The 19,578-nt window shown below is 40.2% G+C and overlaps 1 protein-coding gene across 10 annotated transcripts in view; it reads left to right on the forward strand.

Moving 5' to 3' along the window:
• Positions 1–19,578, forward strand: part of DPF3 (double PHD fingers 3) — a 158,631-nt gene that overhangs the window by 105,164 nt on the left and 33,889 nt on the right. For 6 of the 10 annotated variants that reach the window (XR_004357508.1, XM_032690227.1, XM_032690228.1 and 3 more), the window contains 3 exons: positions 1,501–1,579; positions 1,898–1,939; positions 11,371–11,508. Coding sequence is in view for 7 of the 10 variants with exons in the window: in XM_032690227.1 (XP_032546118.1) it covers positions 1,501–1,579; positions 1,898–1,939; positions 11,371–11,508 (259 nt within the window). In the remaining 3 variants the exon portion in view is untranslated. The remainder of the gene's footprint in view (positions 1–1,500; positions 1,580–1,897; positions 1,940–11,370; positions 11,509–19,578) is intronic. The other 4 variants (XR_004357509.1, XR_004357510.1, XM_032690229.1 and 1 more) reach the window with 1 other exon arrangement.

Below are 19,578 nucleotides of genomic sequence, written 5' to 3' on the forward strand. Positions count from 1 at the left end.
GTGAAACTGCTTTTCAGTTCACCCTTACAAATCTTGCTCTGCACATGTGTGCTGGTCTGCACAGAGGTCTTTGCAGAAGGCAGAGTTATACTTGTCATACCTAATAGTATTTACCCTATCCAGACAACTGCAAATCCATGTCTTTCCTTCAGGACTATGTTAAGAGTTAGCCCTAAGCAATCCCAGGGAAATAATGTGTGAAGGTTTTATAAATCCCTGTTTTGATAGACTTTGTCAGGCCAGTGTAAAATATTTTCTTGTTCCTTGTCTTTAATGTCCAATGGAACACAGCTCTAACAGTGCTAGTTCTGTTCCAAATGCATAGAAGAGGGACAGAGTTTTTACACCCCCTTTATGTCTGGGTACTAATGCTCTCAGAATTTCTACACCTTCTTCAGCTTTACCTAACAAAGCTCTGTCCCTTTCTTATTTTCACATGCAAAAGCTTGCAGAATTTCAGTCAAGTAGCCTTGTCTAGAGTGAGGAGTATCAACAGTTTAATAACAGAAGCAGCAGAAGCAATTCTGTGCTTTTATCCAGGAATAGAGTAGCTACAAGAATTAATAAAGGGCTAGTTAGCCATCCACCTGTGATCACTTCCTCAAAGACCAAGTCTAAAATGATTGTCATTTATAGACTGTACATTATTGAACATGAAAGAATCGAAGGCCTTGGCCAATTCCCAGTTTCACATCACAGATCTCTCCACCACTGGACAGATATGAGCTGTCCCCTTGTTGGCATCTCAGCTGAGAAGGGTCAGGACCAAGTAGCTTTGAATCCCACTCTCACCCCTGGAGGCCAAGACAGAGAAGTCTGTGCTGTGGAGAAACAGAGATTTTCCATTTCCAGAGCTGCCAGTCTGGTCCACTGTAGAAACACAGAACTGCAGAAGGACCTTTCTGGGTAATTCCTGTTATTGCAGGTAGCCAGGTAGCCATGTTACCTGATTTTTTCCACTAACTTACCAAAGCTCCATATTATAATTAGCCATGGTATCTTTGTCCCAGCAGGTCATTTCAAAACATTGCTTTTCAGCTAGAAAACAATACTCAACAACACAAACAACCCCCTTTTGAAAATATTAAAGGAAATAATTTGACCTCTTTTATCTGGGACCTGTTTTCTGGCTGATTTAATGTTTGTATTTATCCTCCAACACCTGTTCATCTATTCATTCATTCATATTCAGTTAAGCAAGGTATTTGAACATCTTCAAAAATGAATGTGTGACGATACTCGACTGAATATGTGCTGGCTGTGACCTACTGCCATGGATGAACAGTTTGGGCTATCTGTGGAGAGGATCTCCATTGCATTGCAAGGTCCATTAACATAGTGTGTATCTTAGGAGATGAAGGGTCAAGATCACCTTTGAGAAACCTGTATGGAAGCTGAGGATTTGTTTAGTTTATATTGCACATTTTTCATAGGAGGGTGAGGGGCACAAGGAGACCGAGGGGTGATTGAATATTGCTAACATTCCTCTTGTCCTTGCAGGCTCGGGGATCTGGAGGTGGCAGGAGACGGAATGATGCTGCCTCCCAGGACGATCACGACAAACCCTATGTTTGTGACAGTAAGTAGCACCCAGACAGCTGATTCTGCTTCCAGCCTGGTCCTACCAGCTCAGTGCACTCAGGGCTTCATCTTTTCCCTTCCAGCAAAATATTCTGCTGCTCTCTGACTTGCATGTTTGCCACCTGCTGCTGCTGCTGCTCTTGGTGTTTTTGCATGAAGGAAATAAAATTAAGTCCTCAGCAAGACTCCACTTCCCTTTGCCCTTTAATAAATCATCTCTTACATTTTCTTTCTCCTTCTCTTTTTCTGGCTTCTCTGCCTTTTGTCTTCTTTCCCCCCATGTAAGTTTCACCCTCTATTTCTTTCTCTGTTTCAGATAGTTACAAACAAAAGCATAACTCAAAAATCTCCGACAAAGGTACTTCACCCTCATTGTATCTCTTGATATATTTGGTGATTCTCTTTCCTTCAGTCCTTTTAAAATCTCACTGGGCTAAATTCTGAAGGTCTTAATCTTATCCCTCACTCAGAAAGTACTCTTGTGGCATCATTAAAAGTTGAGCCCTTCTAAGAAACATATAACATCTGGAATGCCTTGTTTTGATACATATTCCCCTTGAATATGTATCTTGGCCATATTGGCCATGCTGTTTGACATCTTGCAGTTGGACTGCAGGCTAAGTAAGGCATTGCCCCAACTGAAAAATTATACTAGAGCCCAATGCTGACACTGAAGGAGGATACCAGAGTCCTAGCATGAGGGAAGAATCTGATATTTGTTACACAATGGTTTGAGGTTTTTAAATAGTCTAGTCCTTGGTGCTTTCCTTCTTTTGATACTCTTTTTTTGCTTCACTATGATATTTCTTTGAGGGGCACTTATCTTACCCACGTGTGTGGTTTTTTTTTAAGCATCCCATTTTAAGGCTTACTGTAGAGTGTACATGCAATTGTACTTTGTGCTACCAGGTACCTTCTAGCCTATAAGAAAATATCCTAACAAAACTTAATAGCAGTAGGAGAATAGTAGGAGATCTTAACTTCTGTCATCCAAAACTGATGGTTTTAAGGACAACTAGCATCCCCCTTTTTCTACTATTTGCCTATCTTGTGTTACTGACCTTAAATGAATAACTTTTACTATGTCGATCTATGGGAATATTTTCTGCTTATTTTCAAAAACATGAAGAAATAAGGAGCATGCATGGTAAATATGAACTATATTACATGTGATGCAATCATATTCTTGTATGGTGAGACCAGGTGACTGCACCATACGGTGATGGATATGTTAGGTATTTTGCTTCAGCAAGGTGAATATTTCAAGGGCAGTGAGCAGAAATGGAAAGACTTGCACATGAATGAGACTGTCTAAACCCTTTAAAATATGAAGAGTCAGAAGATTTATGCTGGGGTTAAATAGCTGTCCTGGCTGGTGTGTTGGAAGCACTAAAATGTGTCTTCTAAAACTTCTCTGAGAGCCCAGGATGTATCTTGCTGAAACCCACAGGTTTCCTTTGCTGGTATATGCATAACTTTCTTTATCTCTATTCTGGAACATCCTTCTAAATCCAAGGACACTTGTCAGTGGTAATAATTTTGAACATAATGACTCTTTATTGTCTGATCTTGCATTGCTTTTGGATTTTACCAAGAACTTACAACATGCATAGTAGTGATTTGCACAGAGTGAATTAAACATTGAAGGTATCAAAGCAGGCAGCAGAAATCTAGCCTGAAGTCAAGACTCTCATACATTGTTGTATTGATGGCATTTTGCCTTGGCTTACATTTTGGAGCATAAATTTACCCTTTGGTTTTGGAAATATAAACTTTCCTATTTCATTTGGCTGATACATTTCATTTTTAGGAAACTTAGAGTCATAGGGAGCTCTGGAATGCAGACTTTGCACAGTGACTCCTCCTTTTCCATTGTAGATAGCTGAGAAAAGGGTTATGTGATAGCAGAACTCTTTTACCTGACTGTGGAGTGGAAGGAAAGAACTGTCCCAATTGTAATGTCATCATCCCAAAGTAATATCCTGTCCTTGCTAACTTTCTATAGAAATATTACACACAGTTAATGATGAATAATAAGCCAATTGGCTTATTATTGAAACCTCTTTTCTACTTGGGTGGATTTCTTAAATAAATTTTTTCTTTGAAATTATTTGCTAAATATTTTTATAGATAAAACTCAGTCTAATTGTGGTAGGTTAGAAATTGGTTTGCAGAACTCCATGTGCAGATCTTTTGGGCAGATAGGTTTGTTTTACCTGGAAACATGCAGGTGAAAAACAGTGAATGTATTCCCTGTTTGGAAAACTTGATTCCTTCAATCATACTATTGGTATAAATAATTACCTTAATGGGTCAGCAGTTTACTTTTTCTGTATATTATTTAATTTGCCTCCAAACTGCTTTTTCTGCAAGTATTCTGATATTTGAGTTTTGAAAATGGCCACAAAGAAGAAAGCATAAACATAGCTAAACCAAATTAATTTTCATATTAAACTAGATGGGCACAAAAAATGATTGGTGGTGAAGAACTTCTGTCGACTTACACATTCATATTTATGTGAAACAAGAATGTATCACCAGGTTTTGTTGGTAATAAAAAAGTTACAGGAAAAAATTAGTCTGTGTGTCAGTGAGGTGATGCAATACCCAGCTGACACTGCCCCTTGTGTTTGAAGATAGCAATGCTATTTGTGAAAAAAATGCCTTTTTTTTAAAGAGGGATTCAACTATACACCAGTATAAAACTGAATAAAAGTACAGAATATCCATATGGAAGAAGATTTTCAAAGCTCAAAATGTTTTGTCATCCTGTGTTTTTTTTTAAAAAGTGGTTGGTTTCTTATTTTGTGGACTGAAATATTCTGAAATACGTCAGTTGATTTTATTGAGCATATATTGTATGAGAAGTTCAGAATAAAATGTTTGACCAAAGCATCAATAAGATTGCTAGAACAATCACGAAAATCATCGTTTCATCAAATCACCAAGTCGAAAACTTGTTGGTCAGATTTTCAACCAGTTGCAGTGGATAGTGTTGTGCCTTGAGCTCCCTTGGGATAAATGCTTCAATCATGAAAGTGGCAGGACAGCCTAGTGTGAAATGGGTATGAGCTGGAAATGGTACCGTAGCCAAATGACTCAGCTGTATGAGACCAGTCCCAAACACAGCTTGAACACCTGGCTGGGACATACAGCAGGTGACTCAAAAGACAGTGAAAAGTAGGACTTGAGGAGCAAAGCGAAGCCTCCAATGTCAAGCAAGAGAAGTGGAAGATACACCACCCCCACTGTTCATGATAAACTGGGCATGTGATTTTTGAAGGAGGGACAGAGTAAATGAATGAATGAATGAATGAATACCTACATGTCTAATAAGAATTGATGCTATGTCAAATATTCATCTGGGGAACCATTATTTCTACTATTTTCATAGTGTATATTATATATTATTTACTACTTTTCAAAAAGAACAACCTTCTCTGAAGTTTTTTCTAAAAACTTGTGCTCTGGTTTAAAAGTTGCAATCAGTTGTAGCTCCTGAGCTTCATGACTTCAAATGTCTACTTCCTTTAGCCAGAGCAGTTAGTTTGTGCTGAATCTCTGCAAGTTATTAACTTTCCTGCTATCTCTCCTCATTTATCTGCTTTCATTCTTCTCAAGTTCCCATGGAGACGTGGGACTATATCCACCTTTGTTTTCTGTCCCTCTATCTATGGAAGATTTCCCTTGCCCATCTCTGAAAGGAATTGTTTCTTTCTTCTCCTTTTACCAATATGTCCTTGTCTCCTTTTAGTTTTATTCCCATATAAACTTCTATTTTAGCATAGCAACTTATATTTGTATTGTATCTTTTTTTCACAGTCCCTCTGAGTCTGAGCTATGCATTCATATCCATTCCCTGTGCAAAATAAGAATTTACTGAAACCTTCCTATGATCTCTGATGGATCAGTGACTAATGCAACGCTGTATGTACCCAGAGACACTGATCCTGTAGTGTTTTATAGAAACTGATTCTTTTGTCAAGAACTTAATTTCCAGGTTTCTCTAGCTCTTTAACACACATTTTCTCTGCCACAGTCCAAGACTAGCAGTCCTTGCACGCTTCTCAATGGATAACAATGTCTTCTACTTCTGTAAACAGTTACTGGGACTTCTTCCAGCTGTGTTTTCATCAGCTCTTTTACTAAGCTTGTTTCTTTTATCTGCAAAAACACAAAGGGTGTTTTTTAAGTAGTGGTGGCCAAAACTAAGTTGAATGCACTGTTCTGAGGATACAAGCACTTCAGAAGAGGAGTGGTTGATACATTTACATGTACTTACAATTACTTAAAGAAATTGGATTTACGCAACTTGCTCTGTTATGTGTCTATGAGAGGTAGAGATGGCTAACCTAACAGGTTGTTTAGTAAAACCTTCTTCAGTGCAAGATGCTCCTCTCCAGTGCTGTGTCATGTTTCAATGGCAAAGGAGTTTTCATCCTTATCCACCATGTGTATTCATATTTAATATACCATTTGCTATAGCTTGTTGTTCCTTCCCTGTTCAACCTGTTTCTACTCAGGCAGATTATCATGTTAAGTCTCCTCATTATGCTGCTTTGTCCTGTTTATACTATGTTTTATTTATTGATACTAGGTGTCAATATTAATTAAATTACTGTTTGAAAGAATTATTTGATCAATGAATCTCATACAATATATTTTTATTATTATTCCAGTATTTTGATCAACAATCCATTCTGTGCATGTTTGATTCTTTCACTCTCTATTCCACCCTTCATATTAATGATAAAACCATAGGCAAGCATTGGGTCCAAACAGGACTCTTTCAGGTGCTTGAAGATGTAGAAAGGTGCCTTGTGAAGGTTTCAAAAAATTGAGCTCCTAATTCTCACTGATTTCAGCTGGAGGTAAAACCAAACTGTTTTCCCTAAATAACCCACTAAGTGCCTATCTGCTTGTGTTGTGCCTATAGATCATCTATGGCTTGGTCCCTAAATGAACACTTTGAACTTGTCATTGAATTACTAATAATTATTCAGAACATGGATTTGTTTTTAAAAATGCTTGACTCTACATCCAAATCACTATAGCTTGAAACATCTTCCTGCTTTTTCTGTAAGTTCATCATTCAACGGGGCCTGAAAATGTCATTATTTTGAGATTAGTCTTTTTCTTCCCCATCCCCTTTCTCTACTAAACATATTTTAGGTTCTCCCAACAAAAGGCTGAAGTCTTCAGGTAGCTTAAGCGATTTAACATTAACAGATTTCACTGAGTTTCAATTGGTACAGAGCATCCCTCTCTTTTAGTTTCCTTAGAAAATCCCAGTTAAATGTTACATTGTTCTTGCATGACTTGCCAAATGCAATTCCTTGAGGCCTAATCTTTAGGAACTATTTTATTGTATTTGTTAAAAAAATGACAGCTCTAGTATATTCCTTGCTAACTTCACCTGTCTTCTTTGTCATCTCCTTGAAATGGTCCTGATCCTGTCAAACATGTCATTGATTATCTGGAAGGTTTTCTGGAATACAAGATAAATCCCGATTTAGCTTGATTTTTACTAGTTGTCTGACACTTAATCTGTTGTCTTAATTCTTACAGATACTGTGAATGATTCCAACACTACTAAGTGCTGCTGCTTAGGACAGACCTTTGGTTAAATTTCACAATTTCAAGCTGATTTGAAAATGCCTTTATTATAGCATTGTATTTTTACATGCTTCTCATAATCTCCATCATGACTTCAACTTCCCTTTAAAGTATTAGCAGTTTAAGCCCTAAATCATCTCCTGGTATTATCCTCTCTAGTGAATCCCTAAGTAGTTAAGCAATAAGATCTAGAATAAGATTATTGTTCAGAAGAACCCAACAAATAACTCTCCCACCATAGCTGCTCTTCTTGGCTTCCATTGACTTCATTATTGGTAGAAAAGACAAAGTTAGAGAGACAATAACACTTTCTAAATTTTCTTTAAAAAATATTGAATAACACAGATCTTGAGTAGAGCACATAGTAAGAGGGGAACAGAGTTGACTCTGATAGCTGAACATTTTCTTCTCATATAGGATACTTGTTTTCTCCTTTGCTCCTGATAGCAATCCATTTACTGAAATGTGCACAGATGTATTGTTGACCTGTGCATGTTTTGCACTGGGGTTCAACATTACTTTGATCTTAATTCTGCAGATAGCTTCTGGGACTTGTCCTCTGGGGGCACTGAAACAAGGACTGTTTACTACCTACAGAAAATTCTCTATAAAATGGATTACTAAGTAGCTGCTCTAATACTAGGGATGTATAGCATAGTACTGACCAGAGAGGGACAAACGTAACATCTTTCCATCAGTAGAGGTCAAAATGTACTGTTAGTGTTTGAGATCTCTAGATGTGCCAGAGCGTGGACACAGCTGTAACAGGGGAGAACATATTACCAAACCAGGACAAAACAAGAAATGTTTTTAATATTTTTTTCTTTTTTGGAGTAGAGTGAATGGTAGGATAGGAAGATAACTTTGAGGAATGACTGCCTGCCAGCAGTTAACTCAAGATTTAGTATTTGATAAAGCCCAGCTGAGAAAAAAGAACGGGAGGCAAAGGAGAAAACCAAAGACAGACAATGAGGGGGACAGGATTCAGTGACCAAAAAGAAAAAAAAAGGCAGCATGTACTCCCCCAGTTTCCTGTTTCCACTGAAAACATGGATTGTTTCCTTCTGTCTCATACTGGTGACAGATTGTGCAAAATGTATGTGGAGAGCTGGCTGGAACATAGCTCACAGGCTGCCAAAGACCAAATGTGTAACAATTTCAAAATGACAGCAACATAGCCATTAGATATTTGATGAGAAAGTCTTTTAAGTCATAGGTTTCAAATCCCCTTTTTAACAGGGGAAGTATATTTTATATTAATTTTACTTACTGAGAAACGTAAACAGAGTGGGAATTTTCTTATCCAAAGAATTGCAGGCTGTAACATGCCAGACCTTAGAAGAGTACTGTCTTTTATGAAACACTCAATGCTTGTGATTATGCTGTCTGCAAATTTTGGGTTTTGTCTATAAGACAGTTGTGTAATATCTTCATTTCAGTCTTCAAGTTGGAAGGAAAGTAACATTCATCATAGGAGTGTCTGGTGGCCTAATAAAATCTCTCCCTCTTCCCCATTTGTGGCATTTGATCCACACTGCTGTATTATTGCTTACTTACCCATCTTGTTCCTAAGATGGCATTCACATCAGGTCATATATTTTCAAGTAGAGTTGAATGAAATTAAGTCTGGCAGGGCTTTTAGAAATATCTTTGGTTTGAAACTCTCTCTAATAGGTGAATGGGACTGGGTGTTAGAGTTATCTGATTTTGCACTTACATTAGCATTAATGGAGGATCAAGCTATATGAGAGCAAGATAGAGTTGGATAGAGTTGGATAAAAGACAGTTCTCTTCTAAGTTCTGGCCTGTAACAGCCTGCAATTCTTTGGATAAGCAAATTCCCACTCTGTTTACATTTCTCAGCAAGATAGTATGTATCATGCAGATATTTAATTGCAAGTGCCTCTTCCTTTGTCAGTATAGCACTGATCACCTGATAGTGTTCTGGAAATAATTTGACAGAAGTGTTTGAACAGTACTGGTAATTCATAGCAATAGAATAATTTTTTAACTTTCTTCTTCAAACACACAAAAGTAAGGGAAATAGAGTAGGATACTTAATATGATCCTCAATCTGCTAAAAATGTAAATATCTCTCTCCATTTTAAGAAATGCTGCAACAATTAGAGGAGGTTACTGGTCTGAAATAATTTAAACAGTTAGCTCTCTCCCGTTTGATGATTACTGTAGTGTTAAGGTTTTTCCACTATTCAAAAAATGGAGACGAAGTCATACAGAGCTGTGGCTATCTTATTTTGACTCTTGGTCAGCATCTGTTCCGCTGCTTGTAGGACCACAGAGAAGGAGGAGTAGTTTCACTCTCCAGAATGCATTAGGAGAAAACATGGATGGTGGTAGGAGAAGGGAGACTGAACTAATGTTTTGGGGAGAGCATGCATCTAACAGCAGTCTAGTTGTTCAAAATGCTGAGTAGTAGAGTTAGGTTTACATATGAAACAAGGGCAGAGGCTTCAAAGAATGGATGTGCATATGTATATGGGTATTTTACTTCTCCTCAACATTCCCTCCTCCCTTCTGCAGGAGTTCTCATTTCTAAAATCAAAGGCATTCAAAGACAAAAAATCTGTGGCTAAGGACATTATTACATTTGAAAAAAACTTTTGTCCTGTTATGACCACTGTGTGATCATCACCTTGCAGAATGAAGAAAACTGGGATAAAAGTATCTAATATTCCAGATATTCATACATATCATGAGGTTGTTTTACATGTTTCTAATAAGGCAAACTGTTTTCCCTGAGGGAATTTGCAAATCAGCTAGAAGATACTGAGAATGAAATATGTTATTGTACTAAGCTTTGATTTACAATTTTCTATAATCTGTTCCAGAATGTGGAGCATCAGTTGGCTTTTTGTGAGTAGTAGCAGAAAGGTATAAAAATCAAATTTTAACTTATATGTGAGTGAATAATTGATGTGGGTATTTTTTTTATTTTATTTATTTGTGGAGCCTTTTGACGTTCCTTCCCAGACCTTCCCAGACCCAGGTTTCAATACTGGGGCTGAATGAAATTTTTAGGAATGGATGGTGCCTTCTCCCTTGGAGATTCTTTTCAAAGGGCCTAAAACCAAAATGGTTCTATTCTCTCTTCTGGCACTAGTTCCTTTGACCTTCTAAGCAAGTTATGCAGGACAGACTACTGGACAGGACATTCACTCCTGTGCGAAATCCTTGAGGTTAAAGAAGGTAGTAACATGACTGAAAACTTGCAGAAAGGGCACTAAGCTTCGTTTTCCAATCATTTAAAATGGCAATAATTGTATTTGGTAGACAAAACAGCTGTATGAAAGAAAATGGACATTCGGAGAATGCTTTGGAGATGAAAAGTGATAACTCTTAGAGAAAATAGCATGAATTAAATACTTCATAGAAACTCAGTTTGTATGTAATGAATCTTAAGATGTAGCTTGACCTTGAGGTGAATTCCCTGTGAAAATGTAGACCTTTCATCACCCTGAGTTGTTTGATCCTGTTCTTAATATCTGTTGACTTAGTCCTAAAATAAACAAAAGTTCAGAAATAGGATTCTCTGTCACATATTGTATTATTTATTGAGATGCTGAATATGAAGTTTACCTGGGCAAAGAAGTATCACTGCCACATGTTCCTTTAGCAAGAAACTGTGAATGATTTCCATCTCCTTATCTTGACTAGGAATCTGAATAAAGCTATTTATTAACCTTTTAGAGAAAGTTTTTAAAAAACTCCATTTCCTTTTTTTTTCAGAGATCAGTAATGAAGAAAATAATGTCCTTTCTTCTAAGTCTTGTTCCCATTGCTGTGCATTGTGCAGCACCAACATTGGAACTGGCATTTCATTAAGTTTTATGTGCAGTCTTGTTAGTAATCTTAGCAGAGAGGATTAGGGCTGTATGAGCTGCAAGGATTGAATGTGCATTTGCCTAGGCCTGTAGGAATGAACTGCTGGCAACAAGATGGGAAGAAAGCTTGTTCAGGGACCTATGGCTGCAGAGCTGCCCTCTGTCACCTTCCACCAGTGCTGGTGGGAAGAGTTTTGGGCAGACACATGGAGTGTGTGGTGCTGTTCTCAGAGGAAAAGGGAGCATTATTTGAGAGGATGCTGCTATGGTTGTGGATCATACTGATGTTTCCATTTTGTCTTCCCCTCCCTCATATCTCCTTTCCTCCCAGTCTGTGGCAAGCGCTACAAGAATAGGCCTGGGCTGAGCTACCACTATGCTCACACCCACCTCGCCAGCGAAGAGGGTGATGAAGCCCGTGAGCAGGAGACTCGCTCTTCCCCTGTCCACAGAAACGAAAACCACAAACGTGAGTAGGATTTTCCCTTTACCTTTGAGATCCTTTTCAGGTATGTTGCCTCCACCCTGTCTTTGCCTTGCAGAGGCTGGCATTATTGCCTGGCTCAGTTGTGAGTGATTGGGACCTGGATGCTTGGAGCTAATCAGCCACAGCTCACATGGGTGCTGGCTCAGCAGTCAGAAATTCATTTCAAACCCAGCATTATCTCTGCAGCAAGTCACTTTCCCATTACTGCTCCTGTGGGAAGGAAGTGGCAAGGGGGGGGGAAGAAGAGATGCCCAACCTGCCCATCATCAAGCAGCCTCCCAGTGGCTCTTAGCAGGGTTGTCAAGGAAATACGCATCCAATAGTTTGAGAGGGTTGCCTTTGTTTTGCCTTTGAATAAGAGACATTTGCCAATGTCTCAGATTTTAGGTATGAAACTAACAGCACCTTTGTCCCTTATTCCTTCATCTGCTCCCCGAACAGCTTACCCTCAACTTCACCAGAAGCTGCTTCTTAGTTACACTTTGGGAAAATCTATGAAACCACATCAGTATTGATCGGCAAGGAGGAGAGCTGGAACATGAGAGGAGAGAAGAGTTATGTGCCTCAATTCCCCATACTGGTACAAGGCTGAAAGGAATCTTAGTGGACCAAATTTATATATGATGAATCACATATGCTCAATGTGAGCATAAGGTCCATCACCCTATTTGACTGTCCTTCCTGTGCTTCTTAGGCAAGGAACAGGAAGTCAAGGAGACTGTGTTCTATTACTGATTTTTCCAAGTCTCTAATCCCCTGTTTCTCAATTTGCCAGTGTGCAATGCTTTGTGATGTTTGCTGTCATCTTGGGAGTTGTGTAGGTAGCTTTGTTCACTTTCAAAAGCATGTGGTCTGTATCATTTTAGTTCAAAGTAGTAAAGCAATGAAATGCTTATAGGGAAAATTATGAGGGGAAACAGTTTCTAATATGTTAAGAAGAACTACAAGAAATATGGAAGTAGGAAAACATTTTTTTTCTAAGCAGGATAATTGATAATTGTCCCCAGGAAGGTGTGGGAGGGGGTTTCCTTTCTCCAAAGCATCTGCTACTAGCCACTGTTTGAGCTTGAAGGACTATTTAGTATGATGCCACTTGGCAATCCCTATGTTTCTGTCACTTTTATGCTCTACCTTTTAGTTATTCACATGTTTTGTAGATTCACAGCAAAAGTAATTTTGACTCTTCCAGCTGTTGATAAACTTGAACTGTCAATGCACTAAGAGTGACTGCTTATGCAGGCTGGGGAATGTCAGTGTTCAGCCGGTAGCATTTGTTTACTTAGCATTTACATCAGCTCTGGGGTTTTTTGATTGTTTGTTTGTTTTTTCCTGTGCCTGCAATAGTCAGTAATATTTGCATATCTGAGAGGCATATTGCAAATCTATATTGAATTAATATTGATAATGGCCTTGCATGGATGCCCAAACAAAGAACAGTAATGACCCCTGCCCCTCAGCTTGTCATAGATGCCAATGACAATCTTGGTCCTCGTGTCTCTGGTGCTTAGGAAATTACAGAAGTTAGCAAGAAGAGCTAGAAAAGCTATGGTAAGGTTAGGAGCAGTTGGCTTTGGCCCATGGAAAAAAAAGTGCGTCTACACTGTGGGAAAGGGTAGAGAAAGAGCTGCTCAGGTTTGTGTTCCCCCAGAGCTCTTGTGTGGTACATGTGGCAGAGGGAAGCTGCTGATGCACAGATCCACAAACAGGAAGAAGTTTAGAGCCATTGGGGTAAACTACTCTGAAGCCCAGATTCCTGAGTGGAAAGAGTCTACTTAACAACGAGCTGGGAGCCAGTGAAGTATGGGCAACAGCCATGCAAACGTGCAGATCGGCCCTGGGGAAATTCTCAGATGCTGGAAGGTAACACTCCCACATGGCTTAGCTGTCACAGGGACTGTTCCTTTTTGCCTGTTTGTTTACAACCTTAAGCTCAGATCTTGCATCTTTGCTCTTTCACTGAGTGATATTTAATTTACGTTTCTGTTTATCTTCCATGTGAATGCTAATTGTCCACATCGCTAATTTGCATCATACAACGGTCCCTTCATACAGGGGGATGGTGGGGAGCCAGGGCATCAGATCTTTCCTCTCCCCTAGGAACTGCTAGGCATGTGTTATGAATTAGATTTGACAGGTCTGCAGCATTGTAGGTTTCGAGCTTCGAGAGTCCTCTCTGCATGGGCTTGGGGCTTGAGGGGGGGCCAAGAGGGAGGGAAGGTGGGGGGATGTTAATCCAAACAGCTAATCCACAACCCAATGTACAGGAGGACCAGAGATATGGTATAGAGTAGGATCTGGTTATTTGCTTAGCAGTGTGTCAGAGATATGAACAGCCTGATTTAGAAAAGGCAAGGGAAATTCAAACCAGCCATTTGAAATTTGCCATGCAGTAGGAGGTGAGCACTGGGTCAGTAAAGTTCAGGCGGGCAGCTGCAGCATAAACTTCCTTCCTTTGTACCAGCGACTCCTCTTCAGCTTCCACTCCTTGCAGATCCTGTGGTAACAGCAGCTGTCATGATGCAGGAGGGAGCAGAGCTTCTGCACAATTCAGCTACTGATGCCCTTCATGGTACCAGCTCAAGAGCTGAAAGCCTCTTGTCTTTCTGGACACTCAGTCCTCTTTCTCCTCTTCTCATGCACAGACCAATTTGAGTAGGTCAGAAAATTATCTAGAGATTGGAAAAGAGATGTAGATAGGAGGAACCTACTTAAAATCACTGAATAGGTGTGTATCTAAGAACACCCAAGTCACCTCCTTGGCACATCTCACTGTCCTTGACTGTTGTAGAAGGTTTGTTTATTTACCTCTCTTTACATCTCTCTCTTTCTGTCCTTCTTCCTCACCACTAGATTACCCACTGCAAACTGAAGACAGTTCAGCCCTTTTCTGTGGCCTTTGTCTTTCCTAAAACACCTTAGTCTGAGCTTTGTTTGAGCTTTAATTGCTTTGTTTGTATGCTTTATCTAGCCTTTTGACACAGCCCTTCCTTATTGTGTAGTCTTGCCTCTGCCTACACGTGCATTTATTTTTGACCTACTCTTTGATGTTTTCACTTGAGTATGGAACTGTAAAAAGGGAACTATATAAAACTCTTTAAAAAGTCAACTTCCTCCTTCCTCAACTCCACTGATAAAAATAAATGATCCCATACCATTCTCAGACTTTTTCTCTGCTGACTTTTCCTCTACATGTTGGCACTGAGAGCATGAGATTTGTGAGCTCAGGGTGCATCCAAGCCTGCCACAAAACATCTGTTCTTTTATTCCATCTCACTCCATGGGTACAGGCCATCTCTGGGGGCAGCTGGTGCTCACAAATTTTGAGACAATTCTGATAAAGAAATTACATTAGACTTCTATCTATTCAAATGTGTCCATGAATGAGCGTACTAGTATAAATGCTCTTCCTTAATTCCTGGGAGAAGAGAATAGTGTGTCTACATGGAGAAAAACTTCCTTTCCTTTAAAGGGGAAGAGTTTTCAGTGGCATTTTGCTATGTGAAACGTTGGTTGCAGGCAACTGTGCAGTAAACAACAACTGAACAGGATCTTATGCCCACAAGCATAAGACAGTCCTAAATAAAGTACATTGTGCAGGCTGTTGCTGGCCTTGCTGCCGAGTGCAGTTTGGTCTGTCCTGCAATACATGTAGTTAATGAGAATGCAGTCCTGTGCCCTCCTGCCCCTCTGTTAGCTTGAGCATCTGACCTGCAAAACCATCTGTACGTTATTTTGTGGCATCAGCCTGTTGTGCCCAGTTCCATCACAGATTTTATTATGTGGATAAATCTCTGCTGGAGGGACCAACCAAAGTTGTTTGTGTACTCTAAGCATAATTGGATACCCAGTCCCGAGAGATAAAAAATTAATGTGCTAACCTCAGTGTGCCTCCAAGCTGTCCTCCAGCTCCCCCACACAGTCATCTTTGAAACATTTTTATTTCCATCCAGGCAGGGGGCTGGCCATGAATAAATGACGAGAGTCAGCCCCTCAGTTGGAGGTGAGCTGTTTGTTCCTCTCCACAAGCAGCATCAATTTGAAAAGCTACATCAGGCCTACTTTTTCCCTGCCTCAGTGCTGATCCTTGCTGGGGCCATGGTAGGAGCTACTTCTGAATGCAAGGATGCATCAATGCCCACCTTGCAACAAGATACCCTGCGGCAGGTGCTTTTCAGCGAAAATATGTACATTACCTTGAGTTGACTTATTAATTTAATCTGTTTGAGTTTTTTCTGTTTGAGTTTTTTCTCTTTTCAGAGCTTGTTTTCATAAGGAAAAAGACTCAAAATACTAAAAGAAATGTTAGTGACTGGAGAGTTTGGAACTGTGTAAAGATTTCTCTCAAACCGTGTTTGCAGCTGTAAATTACTCAGACTTTTGTGCAAGTATTTTGGGATGCCGAGGAAAAAAAATAGATCAGTTTGTTTAGCGTTATGAAATAGTGGAAAATCCCAAACTTGCCTCCCATGTACAGGGACCTATAGGACTTTTTGTTGTTTTGTTTGGAGTCTCGGTGTAGGTTTTTTGTTATCTTGATGTTTCTTTTATATAGTGCCTGGACAGGGACTAAAATTAAAATGCTGCTTTTGATACACAACTGTCATTGAAGAGAAGCACTGAGTTCTTCTAAGTATTTCCTGGTAAATATTTTCAATCTGACTAATTAGTTTTTGAAAACCATGTGTTGCTTCAACAGCACATCAGCTCTTGAGACGGAATGGTATAATTTATGTATTTATGTATTTATATTTTTTTTCCCTTTTCCACTATCTCCTTGCTTTTTCTGCCTTTTTTTTTTCGCCTCCATGTCAAAATTGAACCAACTGGAAAACAAATTCTTTGGCTGAATTTGAACTGAATAGATGCTCTATGCCTTCTCACACTCCTCCAGTGAGTAACTTCCAGATCGAAAGCCTACAAGATGGTGCAGGGACCCAATTCAGGACGCTGGCTACTCTCACTTGAATACTGAGTGATGCTGCCAGACCAGGCTGTATAATGGCATTATAATCCCTCCTTGAGGAGGAATATATTCCCTTAGCTGATGAGAATGATGCATTTCTGTGGCCAGAAGCCAAGTCTCAGGAGAGGTACACCTCAAAGTCCAGAAATCTGTATGTTAACATGTCAGACTCTTTTGTCTGTCTTCCTATTCTGCATCTCCTACTGTTTATCATCATGGGGCACTAGACAGTTGCAATGATTTACCGTGAGCAGTGGGGTTTTGGCTCCTGCTTTATGTGTTCCTACAGAAGACTCTATAAGATCAGTGCACAGACATTCCTATGAAGTGCTGCCTTATGGTAGAGGAACACTGATTCCCCAATTGTACTGAATCCAATCAGTTGATGGTGTATTTTCCTAGCTGTGCCTTCCAGCTAGATAGCTCACCTCCCAGTTCTTTCATTAGCTGTTCAACTTAAGGGCCACATCGATTCCTGTAAAACACACAATCAAATGATCTTTTTTTCCTCACGTTCAGAGGCTTCCTATGACTCTTACAGATGTATCTCCTTCTCCTAGCACTTCTTGTAGTGTTCTTTGGCTGTTCTTCTCTGTGAGCAGGGGCTGTAGGAAAGCCAAACCTGTTAGAGTTGCTAAAAACTGTGCAAAGGCAACAGCTTCTTCTATCTCCACACTACTGGCTAACTCAAAAAAGGAGAAAATCCAGTTACTAGGGAGAACTGGCAATACTCTGGGTGGGTGGTTTGCAGCACCTCTCAGTAGCATAGCCTGCTTCTCTGGCTGACAGCAAAGGGTATGCCCATGCTGTGCAGGGGAGTGCAGCATGGGGGGCTGGAGCTAGTGGAGGCCCATCGGGCTGTGCAGGCTGAACAGCATGACTCTGGGAACAGAACAGCAGCCGTTTCCCAGTGTTACACCCAAGTTCTGAGCTTGTTCAGTTGCAAACAGTACCACATCCACAGATGTGCCACAGCAGCCTGCTGCAGGGTCCTGTATCAAATGCCCCAACACTTCCCAGTTTAGGGTCAGCCAACATGCTTATCTTGGTGTTAACGACAGAGTAAACATGCCCAGACTGACTGGGGATTTCCTGTCATTCATTTTGATTTACACTTTTTCCTGGAAAACTGCAATGAAAAAACCATACACTTAATTCACCAGCAAGGAGTCTGCAGAAATGGCCGTGCATATCCCTGCCTGGCTGCTATGTGTAAGAGAGCAAGAGCCTGGAGTGCACTTCAGCTGTACATGGCCCGTTCCTCACCACACCATCAGTTATAGATGCATTCTTCTTTTATTGCTCCTTCCCAGGGCAGGGTCTAACCCTAAGCACAGAAGCAGCTCCCAGTCCACCTCTCTGCCCCCACCATTGCTCACTGCACCCCAGCAGGGAGGGGGGCAGAAGGGGATGCACGCCCAACCAGCCACCTCCCTTCTCTTCCATCAAGGAAAGCCACAGTCCAAGCGCTGCTTTTCTTTTGCCTTCTCATAAAGCCATTTTTTAATATAATTATCACTATGTAATTTCTCGCGTGAGCCTGCCTCTCCACTGAAGCATTCTGAGCAGCAAATGGAGGGGCTGCGCTGCTATTCCTTACACTTGAGAGACAAGGCAATAGCAGGTGGCAAGGCCAGCGACAGCCAGCGGAGCCCACTGGTCACCATGGAGACAGGCCAGGCCTGCCAGGGAGGAGCGCTGGCAGCGATGGGGGGTGGCAAGGAGAGGCACATGGAGCAATGGGTTGGGATTATATGTCACCAAGGCCTCCAAGGGGCTTGATGACTGCAGGCGCAGGGGCGCAGGCTCTTGGCTAGCATTCTGCTGCTCAGGCAGCCAACACTGGACGTGCCCTTTTACAGGAAGAAAAAGGGAAGAGTTGGAAAGGAAAACTGGCACTATCTCAGACAAAGAGTCTTGTAAATTAAACAAAATAAAAACACCACCAAAAAAAGCAAATCCACCCCTTTTCCTCCACGGTGAAGTGCACTGACTTGATTCAGGCCTACACGCTGGGTCCCGTGGTCTCAATTGTTGTCTGAAGATCCTTTTTGCTAACAGAGTAAATGGCCTGATTTGAAGCCTTTTGAATTGAATTGAAAACCTACAGTGGACTTTATTGGTTTTGGATGAAACTCAGAAGCAGCAGGTAAGAGCTGGACAAAACGTGCTAGAAGAAATCCCTTTGGAAGTGCATACATGTCTGACTGTAGCTAATTTACTGTAGTCATTTAAATAAATGAGGCACAGCTCCCCACCCTAACAGCAAGGCGTGCGCTCCACACGCTCTCTGCTGCCTTCCCAGTAATGTGGATATGATAAAAAATAGGGATAATATGCTGCCAAACCTAGATGCACTGCTTAAATTATGGTTAAGCATTATGTTCTATTACCTACAGGCTGAAGAAATATATGTGACTGTGATTTGGTTTGATTATTAAACTGAAACCATGAGGAACATAACTTACAGGTTTTTTGATTACTTGGGAGGGATAAAGGGAAGCTAGAACTCTGTGTAAAGCCCCTGCTTTCAAAATCAAGAAGGCACAGAAGTTATTTTATATATTTAAACTCAGTTGATTTGTTTAGATTTTCAAGTTTTGTCTACAGAACAAAGTTACTGTGTGATATACTACAGACCTTACTTAATTTACAGAACTTACTTTGCAAAAAGACTCCTGTGATGGTATCATATTTTAAGTAGTTCCTTATGCTGCTTAACTTGTTATAGTTTAAAATGAACTTGATTAGGCTAGGAAGAAAAAAAATATTTCAGAATAAGTGCATACCAAATTTATTTGGAAATATTGACTTTACTCTCAGTCTGCATCCTGTCTTCCCATGAATCACCTTTCAGGTTCAAAGAAACTATTATTTGAACTGTGCAGATCTTTCCATGTCTCTCCTTAATTCATTTTTAAAAGTTTTAAAGTATTTTAAAAAAATTGTATACTGTATTTATTTTGGGACAGATGTAGATGAAGACAAGGCCTTTGATGAAACAGAAGCGACACTGAGTTGAAATAGCAAGAGGCACTGATTTAAATACATGCCCTATGAGCACACCTTAGCTCAGGCAGTACGCCTCA

The sequence above is a fragment of the Chiroxiphia lanceolata genome, chromosome 6, assembly GCF_009829145.1.
Source record: "Chiroxiphia lanceolata isolate bChiLan1 chromosome 6, bChiLan1.pri, whole genome shotgun sequence".
NCBI lineage: Eukaryota > Metazoa > Chordata > Aves > Passeriformes > Pipridae > Chiroxiphia > Chiroxiphia lanceolata.